This window comes from Micromesistius poutassou, assembly GCF_964030765.1.
Source record: "Micromesistius poutassou genome assembly, chromosome: 12".
Classification (NCBI taxonomy): Eukaryota; Metazoa; Chordata; class Actinopteri; order Gadiformes; family Gadidae; genus Micromesistius; species Micromesistius poutassou.
This window is the reverse complement of record NC_140282.1, coordinates 13,371,700-13,397,707: the sequence shown is the minus strand read 5'-3', so window position 1 is coordinate 13,397,707 and position 26,008 is coordinate 13,371,700. Positions and strand designations below refer to the sequence as shown.

The window sequence follows — 26,008 nt, the reverse complement described above, 5'->3', positions numbered from 1 at the left end:
CATATATACATTGAATGACGGAGAAAAGGAACAGCCTGTTCATTATTAATCAGCAGATTTCTAGGGAATTTGCTGATCTCCTGCTGCTATAACCAGTTTTCTGAAAAAGTGAAGTCGATTCGAGGGGATTTTTTCTTCTCTTTCTGGTTGTGCAGTTCTGCTGGTGTTGTGTGAGTGACTATTTCTGACATCTTCGCACTTTTTAAATAGTCACTTCATCTCCATGATGACAATGTAACTAATTAGACAGAACTCATTCACACCCAAAGACTGATCGACAGCCAGAGAACACAAGGTGATGAACTGCGTTTAAAGAGGCCCACAAAGTACTCAAAGTACTGGGATGGTAGAAGAGAGTGGAGGGACATAATCTTACACAAAGCTACAGGCTATATACAACTCATCACCCAGACATGCAATCTCTCCTACAACAACAATGACAGGGTTAGACACCCAGGAATACCGGTGTGTCTACTCATATCCTTCTCCCAGAAACAAATGGGGAGCCCAAAGGATCCATAACAGACAGACACATCTGCGTACACACACATACACACACACACACACTCACATTCACAGACACACACACACACACACTCACAATCACACTCACACACACACACACACACACACTCACACTCACATTCACAGACACACACACACACACACACACACACACACACACACACACACACACACACACACACACACAGTAGATGTGTCATGCTAAAGCAAGCATGGAAGAACCTCCCTAGCAAGCACAAAATATATGCTGAGTTCCCCTGATGTTGTCAGGTTGCAGGTAATTAATTTTACATCTGAAAGGTTCCCCATTACCCATGTTCCCGCACCATTGATTGCAACACATCAGCACAGGGCAGAGCCCAGAGTCTACCTGCGGCAGTATACGCAGAAAAGTTATCTGAAAGATCTCACCAATCTATTGGAGTTTCTTATGCACACTTTTTGGACTAATGAAAGAATCCTCAATGGAAATAATAGTTGATTTACTATTTTTTACTTTAATTTACTTTTTTTTATAGTTTAATATTGTGTCCTTTCCTTAGTTTCTGTTGTTTATTATTATTCATAAGTCTTCATTTTTTGTGTATCTATGCAAATAACAGATATATATATATATATATATATATATAACCAACTCAAATATTGTGTATTCCACTTTGGTAAAAATTAAAAATAAAAAGAATGCATTTCATTTACTTGAAAAAACGTAAGTATATATCAATAGTACTATTTCTTCCAGTCAAGTTGTCACATGACCGCAGCTGAAACATCGAGTTATCACATGACCACAGCTGAACACAAGCAGAGGCTATGACGGCGCTAAATTTTGTAAACTAACCATAACTCTGCCGAGGAATAGATTATAGTTCACATGGCACGGGGGTATAAGCTTGTGCGTTGTGAATCATACAATAAACCTTGTCTACCTTTTTAAACGCAAGGTGATATAAACTCTCCCAGTAAGCATTCATCCAAAAAGAGTGAGAGAAATTAAGGTCATCAGTCATCAACAACTTGCCAGTCGTCAACAACTAACATTAGTCTTTTTTTACACAACAGTGGGGCTTCTATCCACGCCTGAGTCAGCTGAAGAGGCCTGCTGATTCTCAAAATGGCCACTTATTCCCAGGTTGATTTTAAGAAGACAACATCCTGTTCCTGTTCTCTAATTAAGCTCTCCCGGTCTTCAACCCCACAGAGAACAACTTATTCCACAAAACGGACGTGGAATGTCTGGCCCCATATGTAACCCTCTTCCTGTGAGAGTCGAGGAGGGAGAAGGTGCAAAGGAAAGAGGAACAGGTTATCAAGCGACCACGTGCACTAGGCAGGGCTGCTGCTTAATTAGGAATATCAATTAAAAACTATGAATAAAAAACTCTGAAGCACATATCCTACATTCCAAGATCAAATGGACGAACGGACACTATAGTGCCCTCAGTTACACCTTGAGCATTTTGTTGAAAATTTGTCAGGTTATAACATAACATATGTTATAACCTGACATATGTTATATATATGTTAACATAACAAATCTCGAGCCAAGTTGAGGTCAACGTAAGTAGTCAGCATTGTTATTGTACAAATACAGACTTTCAGGTTATTACAATTATTCACAATGCCGTGGTTTATACTTGAGTTAATGCATTCAGTTTGGTTTCTTTCATCCCCATGTCACAATGTTGCCTTGCAGCCAATTCGTTTCTCCCACCTTTTTTTTTCCCTGAAGGCCCCTTTCAGCGGGGTTGATCATTGAGGCATGGTAGATGGGATGGAAAAAGCCTATAGCCATGCATGGGTGAAAGTGAAAAAAGAACTATGCTTGTCATGCCTCTAACTACATGCCTCTAACTGTCATGCTTCTAGCTACAGAGGGTGAACAGGGTTTTGCCTCTTTGCTCTTGGCTCACCTGCCCGAATCAAACACAAAGTGTCTCCGCTGCTTCTCATCACACTAAAGAAAAAGACGACGCTGGGCCATTCACTTTCATTTTCCAGACCTCAAGACCTCTTCGCTTGACCCACGTATAGGCAGAGGGAGGGGGTGGGTGGCGGGCGGGAGGGTCTAGCCCCGCCCATGGGTTAAGCTAGACCATAAGTGTTCAATACTCTGCCCCCCCCCAAACGGACACACACACACACACACACAGACATACACACACACACACACACACACACACGCACACAGACATACACACACACACACACACACACGCACGCACGCACACATATACATATACAGATTCACACACACACACACACACACACACACACACACACACACACACACACTCACACACTCACACACTCACACACTCACACACACACACACCCTGCTGTGGTTCAGCAGCGTCTGTGGGTTAGAGAACAGCCTAGTCATCACTCAGAGAGGGGGGGGGGGGGGGGGGTTGACATGCTTCCTATCTGCTTAGGTGTGTCCTTGTAGCGGAGGGGACAGGAGACGAGGCTAGTGACTCACGCTTTCCACCGGTGTGCTAACGGTGCTAACAGTGAGCGTCCAGATTGCCTTGTGATCTAGGAGATATTCTGTAGCCTCAGAGGAAGGATTTTGGTTTTATTTAGCCTAGCGAGAACCCCAATGCTGGCTGTTTAACAAGTATTGTGACGTGGTGGTAATTATAAATGTTAATTGAGCTATTTTAGTATTTTTATTATTATTTATATCTTTTGGATGCATTTTGGAACAGGTAAGGGCATCTTGCTCAGCGATGTAGCCTTGCATGTAGCCTTCAGACATTGGTCAAACTCAGTAACTTTTGACGTGGTTTCACATTGGATGGCAGGCCCTTATATACTATACATAAGGGCCCTTATGAACTATACATAAGGGCCTACCATCACTAATTCGGTTAAAATCCTCAATAAGCCCAAGCCCCATGTGATTTCTATAAACATATAGAAATGTGATATTTTTTCGAAGGTCAGACAGAACACAGTATTGCAACTTTGATGGCTCTCTTACAACGGATTGAATGCATTTGCAGAGATGGACACGGTCATGCCAGTACACCAAAGAACCCACATCACATGTCCTGCATAACAACGACAAAATGAACCAACATCCTCCTCCTCCTCCTCCACAGTTACCCCCCCTTCCTCCTCCACAGTTAAACTCCCCACACCTTCAGCTAACCCCCTCCCCCCCACACACACACACACCTTCCTCCTCCTCCTCCACACAGCTAAACCCCCCCCCCCCTTCCTCCTCCTCCTCCTCCTCCACACCGTTAAACTCCCCCCCCTCCCTCCTCCTCCTCCACAGTTAAACTCCCCCCACCTTCAGTTAACCCCCCCCCACACACACACACACAACTTCCTCCTCCTCCTCCACACAGTTAAACTCCCCCTCCCTCCCTCCTCCTCCTCCTCCTCCACAGTTAAACTCGCCCCCTACACACACCTTCCTCCTCCTCCTCCTCCAAAAATCAGTCTTACCTGGAATGTGAAGAACAACAAGCAAAACAAACAAGAGCAAGTGGTGAGTGCTAAGAGGAGGAGCTGAACAGGAGCGGCCGGTGAGGGCTAAGAGGAGGTGCTCAGAGGAGGTGCCGAACAGGAGCGGCCGGTGAGTGTTAAGAGGAGGTGCTGAACAGGAGCGGTCTCCTCCCAGCATTTTTTTTTTTTCCTGGACAGGAAGATGGATGGACCTACTCTATTAATAACTACATCCCACTTACCACCGGGCACCCGCAAACTGCAAACACTGCACCTGGCCATCCACGGCCGACCGGAGGAAACAAAGAAATGAACGCGCCTCCCCCTCCCCGCTACACCTTCAACATCGCCCACTACGACGCTCTCACCTCTACACGAGACGACGACAATGGGCTCTGGTGCTGGGACTCATCCACACCTATCTCCGCTGCTATTGGGTGGAGGGGTAGTGGGGGGGGGGGGGGGGGGGGGGGGGGGGGCGTGTGAAGTTACCTGTGGGCTGTTGGTCATATGAAGGAGTAGCCGGTAACAGGTTTTGGGCCAATGTGTTGGTTTCTGAGATGTGAAGCGACTGAGGATCTTGGGAGGAACGGGAAGGTATTTTATAACAAGTGACACGATGGAGGAAGGTCAGAGAAAGTGTGTGTGTGTGTGTGTGTGTGTGTGTGTGTGTGTGTGTGGGTGGGTGTGTGTGTGTGCGTGTGTATGTGTGTGTATTGTGGGAGTGATGGAGAACGGTCAGCCCCACCTTCACCACGGTACAGTGTATGCAAACATGGCCGCCAGCTGGGTGCTTCATCATAGGCTGGCAGCTTGACATAGTTGCCTTTTGTTGTTGATTAATACGCACAGCTCCGTACCCCCCCTCCCCCAAACCAGACTATTACAACACAAACCTGCAGACATAAACACACTAATCTGACAGCCTTCAGCTAAACATAGAGTTCTGTTTTCAGGGGGGGGGGGGGGGGGGGTGAAATCGACTCACATCCGAAGTTGTTCTACCCAGAATGTACTGAAGTCCTGTTATTAGACTACACGTGTGTGACAAGTTGTAATGTATAAAAATACAGCCTGGCCTAATAAACACTTCCAGCCTTTCATGACAGTGGTGTTTATTTTCACACTTCTCTGAATACAAGGTGTTGAGGCGAATTGCGGCAAACTTGGCAAACTCATTAGCGAAACAAAGAATAAGCAGAAACGTAAAGCCAAAAAAGCATGTTGCGTTGGGGGAGGAGATACGGGATAATTTGGTGGAATAAAGTCACTTAGTTGAATAATAATAACTCGAGGGTGGCGCTTTTTGAAGAAAACACGGGAAAGAATAAAACCTTTTTAAAAGCATTGCTAGCGGGCAAAGGATTTTTTCCCTGACGTTTATCTCGACAACACACTGCTTTACTACGCTCACAAACCCAATGAGACCGTTTGCTGCAGCCTTGTGACAAATGCTATCATCCACTTCCCCGGGCAGACTCAGCCTCCGTAAGATTTCCCTCCCAGTTGCATAATAGCGGCGATGGCTGTTGATTAGCATCCCTCGCACCTCACTCCATCTTGGAGGATCGGGGCGCTCAAGGTGGCTTTGGCGACGTCTCCTCGCCTGCGTTCTTAGAGCAGCCCCCCGGGGAGCCCGGGCCGGGCTGGTGTCGGATGTCGTTAGCATGTTTGATATGATGCGCAGCGCTCCATACGTGTGGAGAATGTCAACTAGGAAAGCCCGGCCTGGTCGTGGGTTTTGGCCAAACGAGGCGTTCTTGAAATGTGGTGATGATGAGGAGGAAGAGCAAGAAAGAGGAAGAGGACGTTGTGGTAATGGTGGTGGTGGTGGTTGTGGTGGTATAGGTGGTCCTGCTGCTGATGGAGATTAGTGCGCTGGTGATAATAAAGATAGAATTCAAATTAAAGTGATTGTGCTGATGATAATAATGTCATAATGTTACAATACCTATGCCGATGATGATGATGATGATGATGGTGATGATGATGAAAATTAAGTTGATGATGATGATGATGACGAGGCTATCGATGATGACGACGAGGATGACGAAGGTGATGATGGAGGCGTGTCATGAGAGAGAGAGACACTGGTTGTCTATCCAGCAGCGAAGATCAATACAGTGATGAGGAGCCAGAAACACAGACGTAATCACACACAGCCCGGCGTTGTGCTGAAACCCACAGAAAAGAAGAGCCAGTGTTGGTCCCAGGGGGCCCCTGACTGACACCTCCCTTTTGACTCATCCCTGCTGCTAATGATGCAGCAGTATCGCCTGGTACCCCCTCGCCGCTTCACATCATCCCAGCTGCTCTCACAGGTCACTGTCTTTTTTTGTGCCTTGCAATACAGTTCCACCGTAGCCATCGCCCTTTGCTCTGTTGAACGGACGCTACTGATATACAGGGGTAATCACATGAAATACCACTGGGGGGGGTCTCCTTGTTATTTCACATCTCCTGCCTTCATGGGCATTCTCCCGACTTGAGAGCCAAACAAACAGCGCCTTGGTTCTATGCTTGACTCCCTCACCTGCCCACAATGGACGGGCTAAGGATGGTGTTCATCGCCAGTCTGAGACCAGATGCAGAGTCCAGTCCTAGTGATGAATGCGTGAGATTAGCTCTCCGCTTACACTGCAGCGAAGGTGAGGATGTTACAAGATCCACACAATCTTAAGCTCATGAACTGTGTGTTGAGGGGAGATTTCATTTCATTAAGAGCTTAAAGAGAAGGTGGATGACTTCCACGGTCTCTTTGCTTTAAGAGCACACATAGACGCAGACTAATGTGTTGATCAAGAGGGAGACAGACCCTGTGGTGCTGAGCAAACTCATCTCTAATCTCAGATGGCTGAACGCTCGGCCACGTAACCTTCAGGGAAGGGACGGTTATCGTCTCTGTTTTTAGTAACAATTTAGCCCTGGGTTCAGTATAGGTCATTTAGTGCCTTGCCCCAGGGAACTAAATCCAATTTGAACCTATTGGGGGGTTACATTTGTGTGTTCTCAGCCGGCAACGGACAGGAAACCTAGTTTGGCCAAACCCCTGGCTTACAGTAACATCACAGACGGAGTACTGTATGCACAAGCATTTAACTCTCTGTGCAACACACCACAAGCCAGAGGAAGACAAAGAAAGACAGAGAAACAAGACAAAACCAGACAAAGTTCACATATTTTTCTGGTAATAGATGCAGCAGATACTCATTCCCACGTTAGCCATGCTCTTCACACTATGCATGCATGTGTGTGTGTGTGTGTGTGTGTGTGTGTGTGTGTGTGTGTGTCCTTACAGGGATGGGTTTGTATGCATGCTTGTGTGTGTGTGGGGTTGTTGTATTTATTGTACTTATTGTAATACATGGTGTTTCTGGTGTGTCTGTAAAGCATCTGGTTTGTTAGCCAGTACCACTGTACAGGACGGGTTCCCCCCATCGTGGGGGACTCTCCGGGATGGACTCACCCCTCTCTGCTCTCGTCTTCGTCTATGTTGGAGAGGAGCTGGGAGCCGGCCAGAGAGAGGTCCAGGGCGGTCAGGGGCAGGTCCCTATAGCCGTAGCTCACCAGCTGGACTGGGGGCCCCATGCACTGGGGGCCCTCATCCTCCACTGGCTGGGAGATGATCTCCAGCTCAGACAGCCTGGTGTGGTCTATGTCTCTGGATCCATGCACACATACACACACACACACACACAAAGAAAACCATATTAGACATTATAGAAACTACACATCACAAGATCTATATACTTTTTGCCAAAGCCAATTTCAAGACTTGTGTGCTTTATGGTTAATTTTTTGTTTTAATCAAAAATAAACAGGTCAAATATCATAATGAAATGATTGATTTAGCCTGCTTCTCATATGATCAATGTAAAAGACAAACATTACAATACATTACATTTATTTAGCTGACTCTTTATTTCCAAACAACCTAGAATAAGTGCAGTCACCCATGAAGATACAACCCAGAAATAGCAAGTATCCCGCGAGATCATAAAGTGTATCAAATAAGCAAATGTGCTACCTTTTAGAAACAAGAGATTGACCGACAAGTGGAATGGGGAATTCCCCAATAAGTGGCCCAAGCCAGCTAGCATTTAGAACTAATTAGAAACCAAGATGGGACCAAGATGGCCGCTAGGTGAACATAGCCCATGAGCACATGAGTCTCCAGGCCCCAGCGGTAGGGAAGACAGGGGGGCTGAACCCTGCCGGAGACCCTGAGAGGTGCTATGACATGTGAACTCTCCACCACAGTGGTTACAGACAGACTGCGTGCAGTGCTGCCCCTGAGGAGGGTATTTTTAGAGCTGGAGCAGATGCTGGTTGTGTCATCTTATGCTGTGACGTACCACGGGCACCCTCCTGCCTTTGTCGGTTGGAGTGGATGGCCTATTCTCGCTCTACCTTTCTTTCTCTTTCTCTCGTGCTCTAATGACGGGAAATGAATGGATGAACGAAATGGAAAGTTGGATGGTTTTATGAATGGCTGGATGGATGAATGAATAGATGGCCGGAAGGCTAGATTTATGAAAGGGTGGATGATTGGATGAATAGACGGTCATAAGGAGAGATTTAAGAATGGATGGATGGATAGAGAATATGTTGTCTCGGGAGGTAAGACAGGAGGTTAAAGGATGGAGGAAGAGGACGTTGATACAAGAGGGGAACTGGAGGAACGCAGGAGACACAACCACTCCACGTGAGAAGGGGTTTGTTCTACTACAGATTTACGCCTGCAACCCAGTCTCATTCCGTGTCCATTCAGCCACCCAGAGAGCTGTCTCTGTTCTCTACGCAGGTCAGGGTAGGGGTTTTACGTAATGAAATGTCACTGCTACGCACACCACACCACACACACACACTGTAGGTAATGTATTGGTTGGAAAAGCTTTATTTCCCCCACTTTCAATCTTAAAGGGGTAGTTCGGGATTTTGGACATCGGATCTCATTTCCAAGTGAGCCAGTGTGTTATTTATCATTGGAGACGGTTTTCAACACTTTTCATTCAGTCCTTCTAGTTGCAGAAATTGCTGGTGCTAGGCTAGCGCAAGTTGAGGGGAACTGCTAGCCTGCCAATAAAAACAGTTTTACCCACTCCAAAGTACACCCGAGGCACACCAATTATAATGCCCGACTATCGATGTAAATGTCTTGTGTTGATAGAATAATATTAGAAATAAAACTATCCTTGTATCGCAATGATCACATTACATTTTGGGGACTACTTTCTCAGCAGCGGCGGAATTTCACTTTGCTTCGGTGTAGCAACCAATTCACTACAGCAGAAGGTAAACAGAGAAGCGTATCAGGTAATATCAGTCCGCCGCTGCCGTAGCTTGCTTCCAACTACAGGGATTATAAACTAAATGCAATGCGATGCAAGGGTAAATTTATTTTTAACACTATTCTATCAACACAGACATTTACATCGATAGTCTGACATTATAATTGGTTTGCCTCGGGTGTACTTTGGAGTGGGTAAAACAGTTTTTATTGGCAGGCTAGCAGTTCCTCTTGACTTGCACTAGCCTAGCACCAGCGATTTCTGCAACTGACTGAATGAAAAGTGTTGAAAGCGGTCTCCAATGATAAATAACACACTGGCTCACTTGGAAATGAGGTCCGATGTCCAAAATCCCGAATTACCCCTTTAAATCTCTAACAAGAAAACAAGGCATTTGCTCAGACTTTAAATTAAATTTGAATTCCTCCTGTGACACCTGTGTTCAACAAATTATGGTATGTGAGGTTGGTAGCCCTCACAGAAACTATAAAACAGCATCTTGAGAGCAGCAGAACTAACGGCCTCCTGGCAGGGTTCCATGTCATGTAACCCACTAAACATCTTTACCGGGTGTGAGCGTATCTTCTCGGCCCGCAGAAGGTATTTTAAGCCTACGTTCTACACTCTGGGGAGTGCTAGTCATTTGTTGGGGGGGTGGGGGGTGGGGGGGGGGAAAGAAAATGCTCTCCTTCATCTTCCGATACCGGATTTGCAGGTTTGCCCTATACTCTTAACACATGTATCATTGCATGACATAAAACTGTATTCAACACAGAACACTGCAAATACACTTGAAGTGTGTGTGTATGTGGTGGGGGGGGGGGGGGGGTAATGCAACACATACCTTACATGTACACAATAGAAATGCTAAGTAAATAGCGAAGAATATTATAGATTAAAATGAGTACTGAGCAAATATCTGCATGCACCTGGTAGACCCTTGATAAACCTCCTATTCCTGCTGATGTACGTTGATGTACACCCCCCCCACACACACACACACACACGCACCACACACATTGATATACCCTCCCTTCAGTGCCCGCCCCTCCACCTCTCATCTGCATCCCAGTAGAACACCTGGCATCCGTCCCAGGCCATCAGCACAGGAAACTGAGCCACTCGCGACAGTCACGTGCTGTCCAGCGTCCCCCTACCATCAACCTCTTTCCACCCGTCCAAGCACATACCGTCACACTCACGGCATGCGGGTGCATGGATATGGATTAGCCCCATGAGTCCCAGATCCTTACTCTGACCTTGACAACAACAAACCCCTTACCTTGACAGATTTATCTCTTGATGCATGAACATAACCATCTAGGACCTGATACATGACCGTACAACCATGTGTGACATCTAGCCATGCCTAACCTAATAAGTGTCCTAGCCATCCCAACCTTGTAGCTAAACCTAGCCATCCCTAAGCTATTAGGTAAACCTAGCCATCTCTTACCTTAATACCTCAACTAAATCATCTCTGACCTAATACATTATCATATAACCATTTCTAACCTAGTAGCTAAACCTAGCCATCTCTAATCTTAATACCTCAACTTAATCATATCTGACCTAATACATTATCGTATAACCATTTCTAACCTAATAGCTAAACCTAACCATCTCTAACCTAATAGCTAAACCTAGCCATCTCTAATCTTATACTTAAACTAACAATCTCTAACCAATACCTGAACTGAACTCTCTTACCTAATACCTAAAATGCAACCATCACTTATTTAACTATTACAGTACACAATCAAACGTAACAAACCGCTACCGCAAATAAAATACAGATTTCTCTGGGTTTGAACATTGTTGAAAACAATTGGGATAATGTTAGTACACAACTCAAAACAATATATAACATAGGTCTAGTTGTTTTTATATATTTTAACACAAAATGTTACATATTAAACATTTAGGTGAATTTGAACACACATATATACTTTTGATAGTTAAATACATTTTATTTGTATGACTTTTTACTTTGACTTTTCTTACAGATGACTCACCTTTACCAGAGTCACTTTAAGGTGTATAAATATAAATTTGACTCCAGAATGACTTTCTAGTACTTTACACACCACTGCTTGAGCAAAGACACTTAATCCCTATCTGCTAACCGGGGAACTCCCTTTGAGTCGCCCTGGGTAGATAGTAGAATAATATAATTGTTTTAACTTACACCGTGGGAAGATTTTAGAGGTGAATAGTGACTCAGTGTGGACGTAAGAGAGGAGGAGTATCTTGTCTTATGGGTTGGGAACCTGTGACTACATACTGTACAAAACCTCTTGCTTTCAGCACCAGCATCCCATGTAGCAGCAGACAGGAGATGGGGGACAACAGTAAATGGGGCAGGTGGAAAGGTCATTGTGTAACAGAATGTGCTGGGGGCGTGTCACGGGCCAAAGCAGAAGGTCACAGAAATAACTGCCAGGCAAAAACACGTAATAATGTCCAGAGTCTAAAATACTGGAGTTGTTCTGACGTTAACCTTCATGAATATAAAGTAATGCCAAGCCTCCAGGACGGAAGATAAGGAAATGGGGAAAAAGTGTTTTGTTTTGTTGTTTTATTTCATTCTGGGCAGAGAAAATATATATTTCTGGAAATGTTTTTTCTTGGTTCATAAATAGCTGGGAAAAAAAGGCTGGACTAACGTAATTTTCTCAGTTCCCTGTGGCACTTCTACGCCATATTGGAAAAATAACCTCAAACTACTCAAAGAAACTGTTACTATGTAGTAGCCGCAGAAGTAGAGAAACTGGGGAAGCAAATTCAGTAAAACCTGCTTCATGGCCTCAAGGGGCTATAAAGGGAATTCACTGCTTTCATACTTGGTAGAACGTATTTGCTACTGCTTATCAGAAATCCTACACACGACACGACCTGGGCAATTAAATATAAGTTCTGCCCTCATGAACACTACCTCTAAAAAATATTATAATTGAACCCTAAATCTTTCAGATCTTTAAAACAGATTTATATAGCATAAAAAATACTTCAATAAAAACTTGAATCCACATAAAAATGATATATTTCTACTATTAATCTAATCCAACGACTATTAAGTAATTTAGCACTTTTAGAAGTGACCTGACAGTGATATACCTTAAGTGCCAAGGGAGTGCATCTTGCTCAAGGCTGTCTACAAGTCAGATGAGGACATTGGGGGTTCAAATCCAGAACATTTGGGCTGGGAGTCGGGCAATCCAACCAATAGACCTGCTTCCATACATTTCCATAGCCCACCATTCAACAAGTGGAGGCGAATGTGACTTCCTCTGAAGAAAAGACCCTTTGTATTCACAGAGTTTCTCTTCCTAAGTCCTAAACACACACACACGAGTTCCTGTGAAGCGGAACCGTCAGCTGACACATTGGTCGTCTGAGGACGGACACGTGATAATCCTGTGGACCCACTCAAGCGACTCCTGCGCAGGTATAGGCATCAAGCAGATGTTCTCCCAAGCTGTTCTGCAGCAGATATCACTTGGTGTTAGGGCTCTGTGCTCATGTTATGTAGGTGGGCAACCAGAGCATGCAAAACCTTGTTTTATATATTCACTTCAATTAAAACCAACTCACAACTAGTATATTTATCAACGGCACTCCCAGATGGAAGGGATGCGGAGGTGTACAGTGTGTGTTTGAGTGTTTTTGTGCAAGGGTTAGCCCTAGCATCCTAGTAGAAAAAAACCCTACTGGGGGTTCACTCTAAGTCACTCTGGATGAAAATGCCTCCGAAATAGAGCAAGTTATTTTACTGTTTAAAGTTAGTTGATGTTTTTATGTCATCATTATCATTCATTCCTGAGTGAAAGACAACAGTCAGATCATTGACTATTTAAAGACCAGAGAAAGGGAGCGAGAGGGAGAGAGAGGGAGTGGGGTAAGAGAGTGGTGTGAGACTGTGTTGACTTACTCCATCTTTGCTATGTGACAACTGGCACAGAATGAAGAGGTGCACAGGTAGTGGTAGTGTTGGTAGTGGCGGTAGCGGTGGTAGTGGTGGTGGCGGCGTTGGTGGAGGCGTGGGTCAAGGAACAGCTCCTCACCTGATAGACACCCTAGTCATGCTGAACCTTCGGGGGAAACACCGTCATTAATACAACACCACCTTCCTTCACATCCAAACACAACATTCATCACAGCACATTGTAGCACACAGACACAACCAAAAGCTGGTCTGTAAAGTTGAGTTAGTGCGATTAGTTGATTGTTAACACCGAGTAGGATTCCTATTTGTTTGGCCGTTGACCTTGTGTTTTTATACTAGCAGAGCAGATTCAACGTGATGCCGGATGCCATCAGACCATTCTAGTTTACCAAAGGCCATTAAAACATGCATACACCTTGTAGGCTACGGCTACATACAGAACATGTACTGTATATTGTGACGGTATAAGCCAGAATAAAGTGACCTGTAGGTTATTTAATGCATTTGAGGAGAAAGGGAAATGGTGTACAACCAAATACACACATTCACATAAAAGTAGCCTTTGCCTAATTCTTCAACATTGTCTTTAAAATGTTATTGTATGTACAAAAAGATAATCTAGTATGAAACCTTAAGTTTAAACATTGTTACCAGAAACTCAGCTGGTTTGATTGATGAAAGTGATTAGTACTTGATCCGCGATGACCTACAAAGTAAAGTGCAGCGTTTCACAAACCTTTTGAACACAGACGGATGGATAGCTCTGGAGAGCGCTGTTCACATTTCCACCTCTATATCGATCAAGTTTCCCTTTATACTATGTGACTCCAGATCAGCGATATGGAACAGAAAGAGTCCTCTTGTTCTTATGGACCCCCCCCCTCAAACTAGAACCCTCTATTTCACTATATCCAAAATCACCTACCTTGGTGAGGCTGACATTTTTAGACGTGTGTATCGCGGCTCCAACAGCACGTTGTAGGCGCGCATACGCCTGGTGGTGGTACTATAGCCCGGACCGAGGAGCGACCCAGCACCAGGGTCTCAGTGTGTGTGTGCTATAAGCTGCAGCAGCAGAGATCCTCAGCGCTCTGACGTTGGACGATCGCTCCCCGTACCGTTTGGGCTCGATGATCGCACCACCTGCTCCCCTTAGATTCCGATACAACACCAGCGGATCCACGCATCGTCATTCAACCACTTCATATTATTAGCCCTAAACTCACGCTGCTCTGCTTCGTTGGGAACGGTGTGTGTGTGTGTGTGTGTGTGTGTGTGTGTGTGTGTGTGTGTGTGTGTGTGTGTGTGCGTGCGTGTGTGCGTGTTCGTGTGTGCGCGCTCGTGCGCTTGTGTGTGTGTGCGTGTGTGTGCGTGTGTCGTGTGTGTGTTACGCCAGAGCTCCAGCTCCCCCATCTGAGAGGGTTTCCCCCTCCAGCGCAGCAGGGAGTCCTCGTGCAGCGGAACTGTCCAGGTGCTGAACCCCCCCCCCCCACCCTCCCACCCCCCACCCTCCCCCTGCTCCTCCTCCAGCTACTCCTCCTGTACGCTGGGAAGAGAGAAAGAGGGCTATTGAAATTTCACCGATGATTTCACCCAAACGCCATTAAAACGTTGCCGTTCGGTGGTTACGTGATGGGGGTTGACCACGGGAGCCGAAGATCCGCGTGTGACATCCGCGTCGCTGGTCGCCGGAGTCACGACGTCTAAAAATGTTTGCACATCCCGACTACGTGTGGAGATTTGATTCATAGGCTATACTCTTTTCGCGCAGTGCCCGATGCGCCCCCCTCGAGAGGATCCTCTTAATGTGTTTACGTTTCTTGTTCCTCTTCCTGTCAGGAGTTTTCTTAAAATAATTTTGGTGATATAAATTGTCTCTGTGCCAATTGGTTCAACCGTTTGCCATTCACGGAGACTCACCCATTCGACTGTTACAGAGGGTTTGATCCAAGGGTTCGAACGTACAGTAGGCGATGTCTCTCGCCGTTATCAACCAATAAGTGAGTGGTTGTTAACCGAGACATGTACCGCCCAATGTACCTAGGATCAGTGATTGGTGGGTAACGGAGCAGGGTACCGCCCACTTTACGTTCGGACCCTTGGATCCAGCAACTCAGCCTTATAGCGCACATCAACCATTTCAGTGTCTTTTCACGTCTCCTAGACGTGGGCTACAAGGGATTTCAGGCTGCAAGGCTGGACTCCAAGGGTGTGCTCCAATACAGAGACAAGGGCTTATTTGCCTACGTTATATAAGAGATACACGTCAAAGGGTGGGCGCTATCGAGTGGGATTCAAAATATATTTATTGAGTAAATGAACAGCATGGGAGAACGAGAGTAGGCTACGATCAATTCAAAAGGAGTTGATTTGGCACATTCTACTGAAAAGTGCATGTACATGAAAAATATTATTCAATCAGGCCAAACACGGCTTGAAGATAGAAACACTAAAATCAGAAATGCAGGTCATTTTTAGATATTAACTTATTTGGGATAATTGCACATTTTTCTACAGCTATCAGGGAAGCCAGCGTTGGAAATACTAATGTAAAGCTTCCTTTTAAAGAAACAAAGAGACAATATGACCCAATTAAAGTGTAAATTGCACATGTATCAATATTTGTTTTGCAGCGATTAAATGGATTTAATTGTCACGTCTTACAAAATGGAAACCGCTGAAAAGTGTCAATATAAATCCAACAGCTTTAGGCACTGTTATAGGAAATAAAGGCATCTCTTGAATATTGACAATATTTAAAGTAAAAACATTTTGAACCTGTCCTCGAATTGTCTAGCGAACAGGTCAGGGGGAAAATATCTAAACACATGTCAATCCTTCACAGTCGATACCTAAGAAAGGTAAATTCGACAACCTTTAACAAAACCATCTTCATTCAGATAGGGCTTTCAAGTTTTTCAGTCGCACACATTATACTCATGTTCTCCCTTTGTTACATACCCTGTTAAAGCAAACGAATGACCCATCCTTAAAACAGATGGCCCACATTTCAAGAAGAGCACCCGTCGACCATGTATTCTCAGAGACAACGACGAGTTGTCCGGACTACCGACTCCACACTCTTTCCCTTCACAACCAATACTGACAAAACAAGGTTTCCATGACAACCTGCCTTACAGAGTACCTCACCTGTATACAACCTAGAAGCTAGGGGCGAGTACCGCTACCACAACCTAGCTTCAGTCTGAGCGCGTACGTTAATCATTTTGTGATAAAGTCTGTACATGGCGTCATTAGAAATAAAAGCTATTTTACATATGTTAAACAATAACATGTTAAGTGCCAATAGTCAATGTCAATAGGATGTCGTCTTTAAAATCAAGCCTGTGTTGATTTGTAAGAAATGGAAAACAAAAAAAACTAGTTTAGCCCATTAGTTAACCTGACTTAGTTAACCAGTCATACAAGTTGAAATCTGAAGATACACTTTAAATATGTATACATCGGGGGAAATGTATACATAGATATGTATTTTTTTTTTTAGCATTATTTACTTTAAAGACTGCCGTGTTACATTACAACCGGAATCCCACATTTTTTGAAAAAAACCTGTGTTAAAAAAAGAAAAAACATCCAAATTCCGTGTCAAACGGAACGGCCGGTTGACCAACGCGCACGCCGTCTCTATGCCTGTAATCACTGGAAGGTCAAGTCTGTTAGAGAAGGCCGTTGGGTTCCGGTGGGGGGGGGGGGGTCCGTGTGTGTGCGGGGAGAGTCCAGCATCACCCAAGATGCACCAGGGTCATGACGGTGGTGAAGGCGTGCTGCAGACTCTCCGTGTCGCCGTCGCACAGCGTGTAGTCCTCCTTGACGATGCGGTCGCAGCCGATCTCGCCGTTCCCGAACAGGCCGAAGAGGGGCGTGTTGGGGAACACCTTGCGGAAGGCGTCCGCCTCCACGTTGCCCAGGTTGTTGTAGTAGTTGTGGCCGCGGCCCACACACGCAAACATGAAGCCCAGCGTGTTGCGCTCGGGGAGACTGGCCGCCTTCAGCCGCTGGATGGTGGCCTCCGCCTCCTGGGGGGTGCCCACGTCCTGCTCCAGGAGCACGGAGGCCCCCTGCACCCGGGGCCCGCTGAGGGCCAGGCCCACCACGCCGTAGGCCCCCTGGCCACAGCTGGGCGGCAGAAAGAGGGGGGGGGGGGGCGGAGAGGAGACAGGGAGAGCGAGAGGCCGTAGAGTCGAGATGGAGCGAGAGGAGCAGAGATCACGTTTCAATTCATAGTATGAAAAATAACCACGGAAAGGACAACAAAGCAAAGGTCAAGAGTTGGCAGTAGGGAGGTCATGAGAGACTATCCTCCTGGTTCAACTCCAGAGCAAAAGGTCTGATTCACCTGGACTGATCCAACTCCATTGTTTTTATTATAGAACTTATATGGACCAGCCTGAACCTCAAGCCACCCACATCGATTTCAGTGGGCGGGAGTACTTGAAAGACAAACTCCTTCCGCCAAACAGCATAACAAAACATGTGCCGCCATCAAAGTGGGCTGTTCAGTGGATACTGGGGATGAAGAAGAACACTGGCAGAACTCGGCTAGTGCATACTTTATATTCTTGTTTAATCTATACAGATATGAGTCTGTTTCTGCAATAACTTCAATTATCGCTGTGTTTACTTATGTTAACATTGCTGCTCTTTGCTTAAGGAGACGCCATTACTGTTTGGCGAACGGAGGCCTGTATTTTACGCCGTCAACTACGACGCAGACCCCGATTGGTTACGTCATCAACTACGACATTGCCTAATTGGCCCTGATTCCATTGTAAACAAAATGTGAGGTCACGTGATGGTCTCCAGGCTAGATCAAATCGGTAGGAAGACATAAATGAATCACCATTGTCTCTGGGGAGAGAAGACACTCTCTACGATTCCTCCAGCGATGAGTGCTTTGCTCTTGGCCAGCGGCTCCAGCACTTGGTTCAGGAAGCGAGCGCCTCCGGACTTGTACGCTTCATAGACGAACAGGAGAACCACGCGCAGGTCGGGGTTATCCACCAGTCCTGGGTGGGCAGAGGAATCAATACCATGAAAAACCATGACACATTATGTTGAGAGGCCTAGTCTTTTGGCCCTTGAATGGCTTGATATTGCCAAGCCATTGTATTTCTGCAATGGCAATTTGATTGGGATATCAACATTCAGTGAGTACTGGCAGAGTCGTGTTTATTGGATTTCCTGGTTTTAACCACTTTCATCAGCAATGTTATAAAACTACCACAAAGAGCAACGAGAAAGGATTGCAGCCTGTTGCTGAGGCAACAACATACTGTATATTGCGAGGCTGCCCACCTGCTTCCTGTAGGGCTGTCTCTGAGAAGGTCTTCCTGCAGAAGTGAAAGGGCCTGATGTTGACTCCCTCGATGCTGGGGAACATAAGCGCAAAGCCGGCCTCTCCGTCCTGGTGCTCTACAGGGGCGCCAGAGTGGGAACCACTAGGGGTCACTGTAGAAAAGGAAAAGAAATCGATCATTCCACCACAGTGTTTTTTATGCACATGTGGTGTTAAACAAAAGCAGAAGCCATTGATATGATATCTTTTAAATGTCTGTTTTTAAATGCTCAGTTCAAGGGTGGATTAAAGTGCTGTTGGCAACTTTTCAAATTCAACTTCATAGTTCAAGGTTTGTGAGCAATTAACATTGTGAGGTTGTTTTGGGTCTATGTTGTGAAGTGGTGTTACACAATAAAAGCAGCAAGCTTCCTCTTTCCAGATTGGAACAGGAACAGAGAGAGGACAAAGGGGAAACACATACACACTATCCCCGGTGCGGAGATGCCCATGATGTCACAGCTCCTGGGGAAGAGATGGTTGAGCTCCTCCACCGTGTCTGGACTGTGGCGACTCTTCTTTGCTTCAGGGTCCAGAGAAATATAGAGCTAGCCGGTTAATACACTGTATTTATACAAAAAGCAAGTAATTCTGTACACTAACAGACTGACCCATAGAAAGAAAACATGTGCAGGTATCACGTCATATATCCAAAAATGTCATCTATTCTTAGGTGCTCCACTGACAACGGTGTGCACAGATGTTATTACACCATGCTATAATCAATGATTTATATATACTGAACACATATGCATTGTTTAGTTGTCTTTTTTGTTAAAGAACGTGACACCAATTTTAATTGCATGTTGTGCCAAAATGATAATGATGACTGGTAAGAGGTCAACTGTGGTACTTAATTTTGTGTGCAAAAACCTAACACACACACACACACCAAACAAGTACCGTGTGATCAGTACAGCACTCAAATGTCGTGTCTGGGACAAATTAGGTAGTATGTTGTCTAATCTAAAGGACTTTCAGATTTGCCCTTTTAGTTACATCAAACTATGTGCCATCTCATCGATTTGACTTTGATTATTTTTTGCACTTTAGAAACTAAATGTATGCAATTCCTGGATGCATTTGTTTTGGAAGTGCTTTTATAAAAGGAGTGTCATCCTTTACATTCTACACATATCGGTATTGTATAAAACATTTAAACTTGTGCTCATATTTTGACTTGCACAACGGATATCTCAGAATAAGAATGCCATGACAACAATCAACCACAACAAATAATCACAAGTAGAATGAGACATAAAGCAGAACACATTCAAGGTGTTATTGCACTGACCTTTATTCTGTCTGTAGCAATATGCTTGTCCGTTGAAGGCATTACTGTCCACCACAGCAAGGACAGTTTTAGGCAAGAGGAACACTTTCTGTAAACACCCAGGGAGCAGGTTTATGTCATTACTATCCTCACTAAAAATACACATAAAGGAAGCAGCATATGCATATTTAGCAATAAGGATATTATATTAAGTACCAATAGTATAACTTACTTCACTACAGTGGCATGCATGCACAATTCCCAAATAATTTCTAGAATCTACATTTAAGGGGACGCCCTTACGAAAGTATTGCAATAAGGATGTTGATACTTATTTTAGATTTATATTATATTTGATATTAATTAGTCGACAATTGCCTGCCCGCAAGAATCTCGTTATCCACAATGACCATGCATCTTACTGGACATTCTACAAACCAAAAACCCTTTGAAGGAATGGATGTAATTCAAGTACCTCCACCTCCTCGGAGAGACGACCACACAGAACGTGGACATCACGGAGGGATGGGCCAAAGGCTGACACCCAGGTCAGCCTCTGCTGGGTCCTCAGCACCCTGCGAGCACAGTTCCTCCACAGCCTGCACACACTGAGCGGGGGAAGCAACACTCAAAGAGATGCCAACTACACGTAATATTAAGAGTGCATGGCTGTTAGAAAACATGTTTGTTATTTACGTGTGTAGGTTATGTCTTTTTAGAGTCTAGTCTATTCGACTAACTAGAAAAGCGCTGCGTTAAACGGTATATAAATAAACGCATAATGATCCATTTTCTTCGACACCATCACTTCACTAGCTAAATATATACACACAGCACTCCCCGCATTAGATAATTATATTAACATAACAAAATGTACATTCATTCATATACTGATCTTACGTTACATTTATATATGCACCGACAAGGGCATTTCTCCACGTACTGTAGGCGAGTGCTCTTGTGTATGTGACCAATACATTGACGATGTAAACAGTGGGCTAGAATGCACATAGCGCGTTAGCGACCATCAGTTCGGGTCCCAGGTGTGCTAACGCTAGCCTACCTAGCTATCCGCAGGAGGGACTTAGTGGGAACGAAAGTCAGGATCCTCTCCACCACCTCTGCAACATTACTCAGTATATACTCGGCCTTGAAGTCTTGAGAAGCCCCAGAAGATTCGGGGTTTAAATCCATTACTTTGTTATATATCAGATATCTTCCCTGCAGTCGTGTTGACGATCCCAGCGATACCTAGCTGTATGAACTGTGAACCCGTTCCTCTTCGCACGCTGAACACTAAACCGGAGAGGGGGCTCCTGCCCTCTCGTGGAGAGGATGAGTCCATGCATTAAAAAACGAAAAACGTATGAACCCTATTGTATTCGTTGGTATTATTATTATTTGGGGTCAATTATTATTATTATTATTATTATTATTATTATTATTATTATTATGGGTCAGATTCTGAAAGTTGTCCAGGATGACGAATGGTGCATGTATAACCCGTTTCATGCATATTGCACTTTCCTAGTGGAAATGGCAGCCGGTTGAGTATTTTGCACATAAAGTGCATATTATAGCGCCACCTGTAGCTAATTCCTAACTAATTGTACGAGTTCTACAAGTCTGCCAATTTATACAACTTTTGACCATGTCGTTTTTGAGATATGTCCGAATGTGTCAGGAAAAGCGTAAAGTGTGACCCCAGGGGGCGCTGTTTCAAGTCGTTCACGTGCATAAAGATGTACGATCTTAACGCAACATTTGTATCGTCATCGATCACTTGGAATGGGTTCATTCGTTTTGTGACACCGGGCAATTGAGTGGCTGAAGGAAATCGGTTGATTTGCCTCTGTGGTGGCATGATGATGATTTCTTTCTTGATTCAAACGTTAATATATAAGTGGTGTTGGCCAATGTAAACAGCATTTTACACAGTAGCCTATAATAGGAAATGCTCAATGGTAAATCACCGTAATTAAACACTGATGTTTGCTTCTTATGGGGAAAGAGGCAACAGTGGTGGACCGTACTAAACGCCTTATCCATAGTATGGGTCTGTAAAATGCTAATCAAATGTAAAGTATTTATTAAGCACATTTAATAACAAGGGCAGGGGGGAGAGATCTTGTTTTATTTATGTTTTGTTATAATGCCCACCATTTTTATTTATTACTGCAATTTATGAAATAAACTATGAACTAGGCCGAATGCCCGTATAGGTGTGAAGTGTGTGTGGGATTGCAGTGACTTGGGTGGATTTGCATGCAGCATAAGGGTGATTGTAGTGGGTTAAGAGCACATTTTATTAGGGCTCCAATTTGGGTCGATCCAAGGTCCCTTTGCCTACGTTTGGTGTGGTGCTGGGGCGATCTGAAGCCCGCTGCCCACTACAGTGGAACGAGAGCGCGCAGAGCCGACAGTATTGCGCACTGAGGGCCGCTGAAGCGGCAGCGGCCTGCTGTTACAGTGGAAGCACGGCGGGCCTCAGGACGAAGCGCCCGACAGCAACAGTTTTTAATTTGTCATTCTCATATCTTCATGTCTGCGATCATCACAGAATCCACAGGCAGCAGGAAACAATCCACGATAGGGGCACAATCCATGATAGCTGGCCGTCGTATTCACTCCACTGTGAATGCGAAAAAAAAACAGTCCTTCATCAAAAGTTTTCAGGTCATATGTCATCCTCATATCTAAATGTGTACACAATTATTTATGTCTGCGATCATCCAGTCCACAAGCAACGGGAAAAAAATACACGATGGGACACAATCGACCTTTACTCTTTGGAATAAATTTAATAACTGCATAGGCCTACTATCTGGAGGAATCCACCGGTCATTTGCATGTTATTTTGGGACAGTTTCTCATGATTGATAATAGCCTAACTGGCCAATAAATTATACACAGTTGTGTCAGTGTTGGTATGTATGGTTTATTTATTTAGGCCTATACAAAGATGTTAGGTTGTGTGTTCTCATGTATTATTATTCTGTGCTTTTGTTTTGAAGTTGTATGTTCAGTGAAGGTCACCTGAGCCTCTTAAGCCAATGAAAAGTTATGAGCGCACTTTTTTTTGTTGTTGGTGTGAGCCGGCTTTTATACCATGTGAGTTACGGACTGTGTCTATGAAGAGATGTGAATAAAGAACATAATAAGAGATGGTGTTGACTTTTCCCTCCTAAAATGGCAGAAGAAATAGAAAACGTAACAGGTTATGGGCCCAGGCGCAGTACAGGAGGATGGCAACAGAGACTAGTTTTCGACGGAGACGAAGACAAATACGAACTTTGGGAGGTAAAGTTCCTCGGCCACATAAGAAGACTAGGCCTGAAAGACGTGCTTGTCGGCACCGATAACAACGACGCAGAGGCTAATGCAGAATGCAAGAGCGCAAATACAGTTCCTCGACGACCGCAGCCTGTCGTTGGTGATGGGAGAAGCCTCAGACGACGGCAGAAAAGCACTACAAATATTACGGAACCACTACGCCAGTCAAAGTAAACGCAGGATAATTGCCTTGTACACAGAATTGACGTCGCTTAGAAAGGAGCCAGAAGAAACTGCGACAGACTATATCATCCGGACTGAAAAGGTAGTAACGTCACTTCGAAGTGAAAAATAAATAGGCCTAATTAGTGACGGGCTTATAGTCGCCATGATTTTGAAAGGACTCCCAGAGTCATATAAGCCATTCGTTGTACACACAACACAAAGCAGTCAAGAGATGACTTTTATGAATTGTAAATTGTATTTATCATACTTTGTAGGTCAATACCATGAATATTTAATCTCCACCTCTTAGTATCCATATTCTGCTTCATAATGGCTGTCTTAATTGTGACAGAGAAAACATGCTGATAGATGGCTATCAATTTCAAGCATGTAGGCCTACTATATCCCTTTCTTTTTTCATTGATCTGTACATTTTTTTAATGATTTCTAAAAACTGTTTTGTTGTTACTGTTTTTTTCTGTGATTCAGGAGCATTATTATGACCCAATATCACAGTGGATTCATTGAGATGCGGCTTAGGAATCTCAGGCGCCATCTTCATGATGATCAATGAAAAAAACTTATGCCAACCGAAGACTGGGTTACTGCTAGTTCTCAAACAGTGGAGGAAATTTTTGCAGAGTATCCTCGCTTTGTGGACATGCCGTACTTGGTGAGTAAGACTATTTTAATAAAGTTTAAATGAATAAATCAAAATGAATAAATCGCTTTTAACCTATTATAGTTCTAATCAAAATTTTCTATAGTTTGACACAGAATTTGGGTGGATGCTTCCTGGTAAAGCTGATGTCTTCAATCGAAAATGAAAAGCAACTATCGTCCCAAAGATTCTGAAAATATCTACAGCAAGTGAACCTTCAGGCCTGCCACCAGTTCCTGAGAATGACGGTATGATGATTTTCTGTCAAGCTGGTGTGTTACAAAACAACTGACTTGAGTTAAAGTTCTAACCAAATTGTTTTGTCGTTACAGTGTCTTGCTATAAAGCTCTTCAAAAGCTCATCCAGTTGCTTCATCAGGGAGAGGGAAAGGCTACGGCAAATGCAGCGTAAAGTCAGCTTTGGCCTACCTCTTGGATATAAAGCCGGTAGGTTTGTTTCCTTTGTGTACATTTATGATAGGTCTTGTGGATATTTTGCAGGAGGATGTATAACCGTAGCCTGGTGATACCAGCTACATACTTCCGCCCAATTGATTGTGCTCCGTAATGTAGTCTGGCAAAGCGCTCGTTGCTTGCGATGAATGGACTCAGAATCTGAACGTCCCAATCAGCGAACAGGGATCGCCGAGTTTGAACCAAAGTGATTGGTTAAGGGAACTCCAATGATTTTAAACTTCAGACAAGCCTCAGCCCATTACAGTAATCAAAATCCAATGACTGTGTCCTAGACTGAATGACGGGAGAGAATCAAAGTCAAAGGCTGGCAATGGCCAGGCTAGTATTACCGTGTCTCCCGTACATTGACGAGACTATGATTTTTTTTGTGTTGAATTCGGAGGGGTGCCAATACTTTTGGCTACAACTGTATATCATGTGAATACGAATGGGTGGGCAACTACTAATTTGTCTAATTCCTTGTTTCTTCTCAACCCACCCCCCACCCTCTCACCCCCAGATTGGAACCAGTATTTCCAGCCTTCTGAATCCTCCTGAGCGACCCGTGGAATATCATCAGCCCCACCTTGTGTGCATCGGTCAGCCCCACGCCACTGCCCAATACATCATCGTTGCTGAGAACGACAAAGTTGCCATCCCACTAGAGGATAATGGTTTGTCATTTGCCATCGACAAGCTATTCAAAATGTTTTGGGTGTGCAATGCAGTATATCCTGCCCAACTGACATCTGTGTTTTACTTCTTTGAGCATGTTGACGAAGTGCCCCTCTCCAGTGGGAAGAGAGCTAAGGTTGTGGACCTTATTTCAAAGATCCAAGCTATTAACTAGCCTAAAAATATATATATGTACGTTTGTCCCAAGTGTAAAACTGATGTGAAAGATGTCAGAAATCTCATCTGCCATCTTAGAAGTGTACATGCGCTCTCTGATGGACAAGAGTATACAATTGTTTGCAGTCAGAACTTTTGCCAACGAACATACCACAACTTCAACTCTAGGAACCTCAAGAGAAACCATCCCCAGGGTGTACCTAATCCTCAAAACACAAATACAAATTTTATTGACACATCACTGGACTTTTCACCTCTGTTGTGGTCTAATTCAGTTGATGAGACTCATGAGACTGATGAGGACCTTTCACTAGACAGCACTTACAACTATCAACAATGCGTGGCAGAATTTGCTGCAAAAATATATTCATCTTCTAATTCCACCCTCACTGATGTGCAAAGAAATATTACATGCACCAAATAGCTACTCAGCAGGGCACTGGATAGATTGCAAGAGAAAACTGTATCTTTACTTAAGAGTCACAATATACCTTCTAATGACATGGCTGTCCAAAGTCTAATGGAGGAATTTGAAACGGGGAGGAATATGTTTGAAGGAATAGATACCAACTATAATACATTATTATTACTATATTAATAGTTAGTTGGGTTAGTAAAATAACCCAGGTGTGCCCCATTGGTACAAAGGTAAGGCTTAGGGGTGCTACACCAGATTGTGCTTAAATTCAAAATG

General features: G+C 44.3%; 2 protein-coding genes across 2 annotated transcripts in view; both read right to left on the bottom strand.

Annotated features, from left to right (window-relative positions):
* Positions 1-14,322, bottom strand: part of LOC311356562 (transmembrane protein 266-like) — a gene marked incomplete at its 3' end in the record, with an annotated part of 33,299 nt that extends 18,977 nt beyond the window's left edge. The window contains exons 1-3 of the mRNA XM_084476353.1: positions 14,144-14,322; positions 13,204-13,363; positions 7,448-7,642 (exon numbers count right to left, since the gene is read on the bottom strand). Coding sequence (XP_084332479.1) covers positions 7,448-7,642; positions 13,204-13,208 — 200 coding nt within the window. The 5' untranslated portion in view covers positions 13,209-13,363; positions 14,144-14,322. The remainder of the gene's footprint in view (positions 1-7,447; positions 7,643-13,203; positions 13,364-14,143) is intronic.
* Positions 14,323-15,506: 1,184 nt separating this feature from the next.
* Positions 15,507-21,095, bottom strand: fbxo22 (F-box protein 22). The gene is made up of 7 exons (XM_084476692.1): positions 20,911-21,095; positions 20,323-20,455; positions 19,869-19,956; positions 18,999-19,097; positions 18,535-18,687; positions 18,080-18,245; positions 15,507-17,355 (listed from the first exon to the last, which is right to left on the bottom strand). Exons 1-7 carry the CDS (start codon positions 21,039-21,041, stop codon positions 16,962-16,964), a joined length of 1,164 nt encoding a protein of 387 aa, XP_084332818.1. The 5' UTR covers positions 21,042-21,095; the 3' UTR covers positions 15,507-16,961.
* Between the last annotated feature and the right edge of the window lie 4,913 nt (positions 21,096-26,008).

Bases quoted from the DNA above. Each gene is read 5' to 3' on its own strand.
- fbxo22 (XM_084476692.1), bottom strand. From the start codon at position 21,041: ATGGATTTAAACCCCGAATCTTCTGGGGCTTCTCAAGACTTCAAGGCC. The intron at 20,456-20,910 runs GTAGGCTAGCGT...TCCCCCGCTCAG, and splicing joins TCCCTCCTGCGGATAGCTAG to TGTGTGCAGGCTGTGGAGGA. The intron at 19,957-20,322 runs GTACTTGAATTA...GGGTGTTTACAG, and splicing joins GTCTCTCCGAGGAGGTGGAG to AAAGTGTTCCTCTTGCCTAA.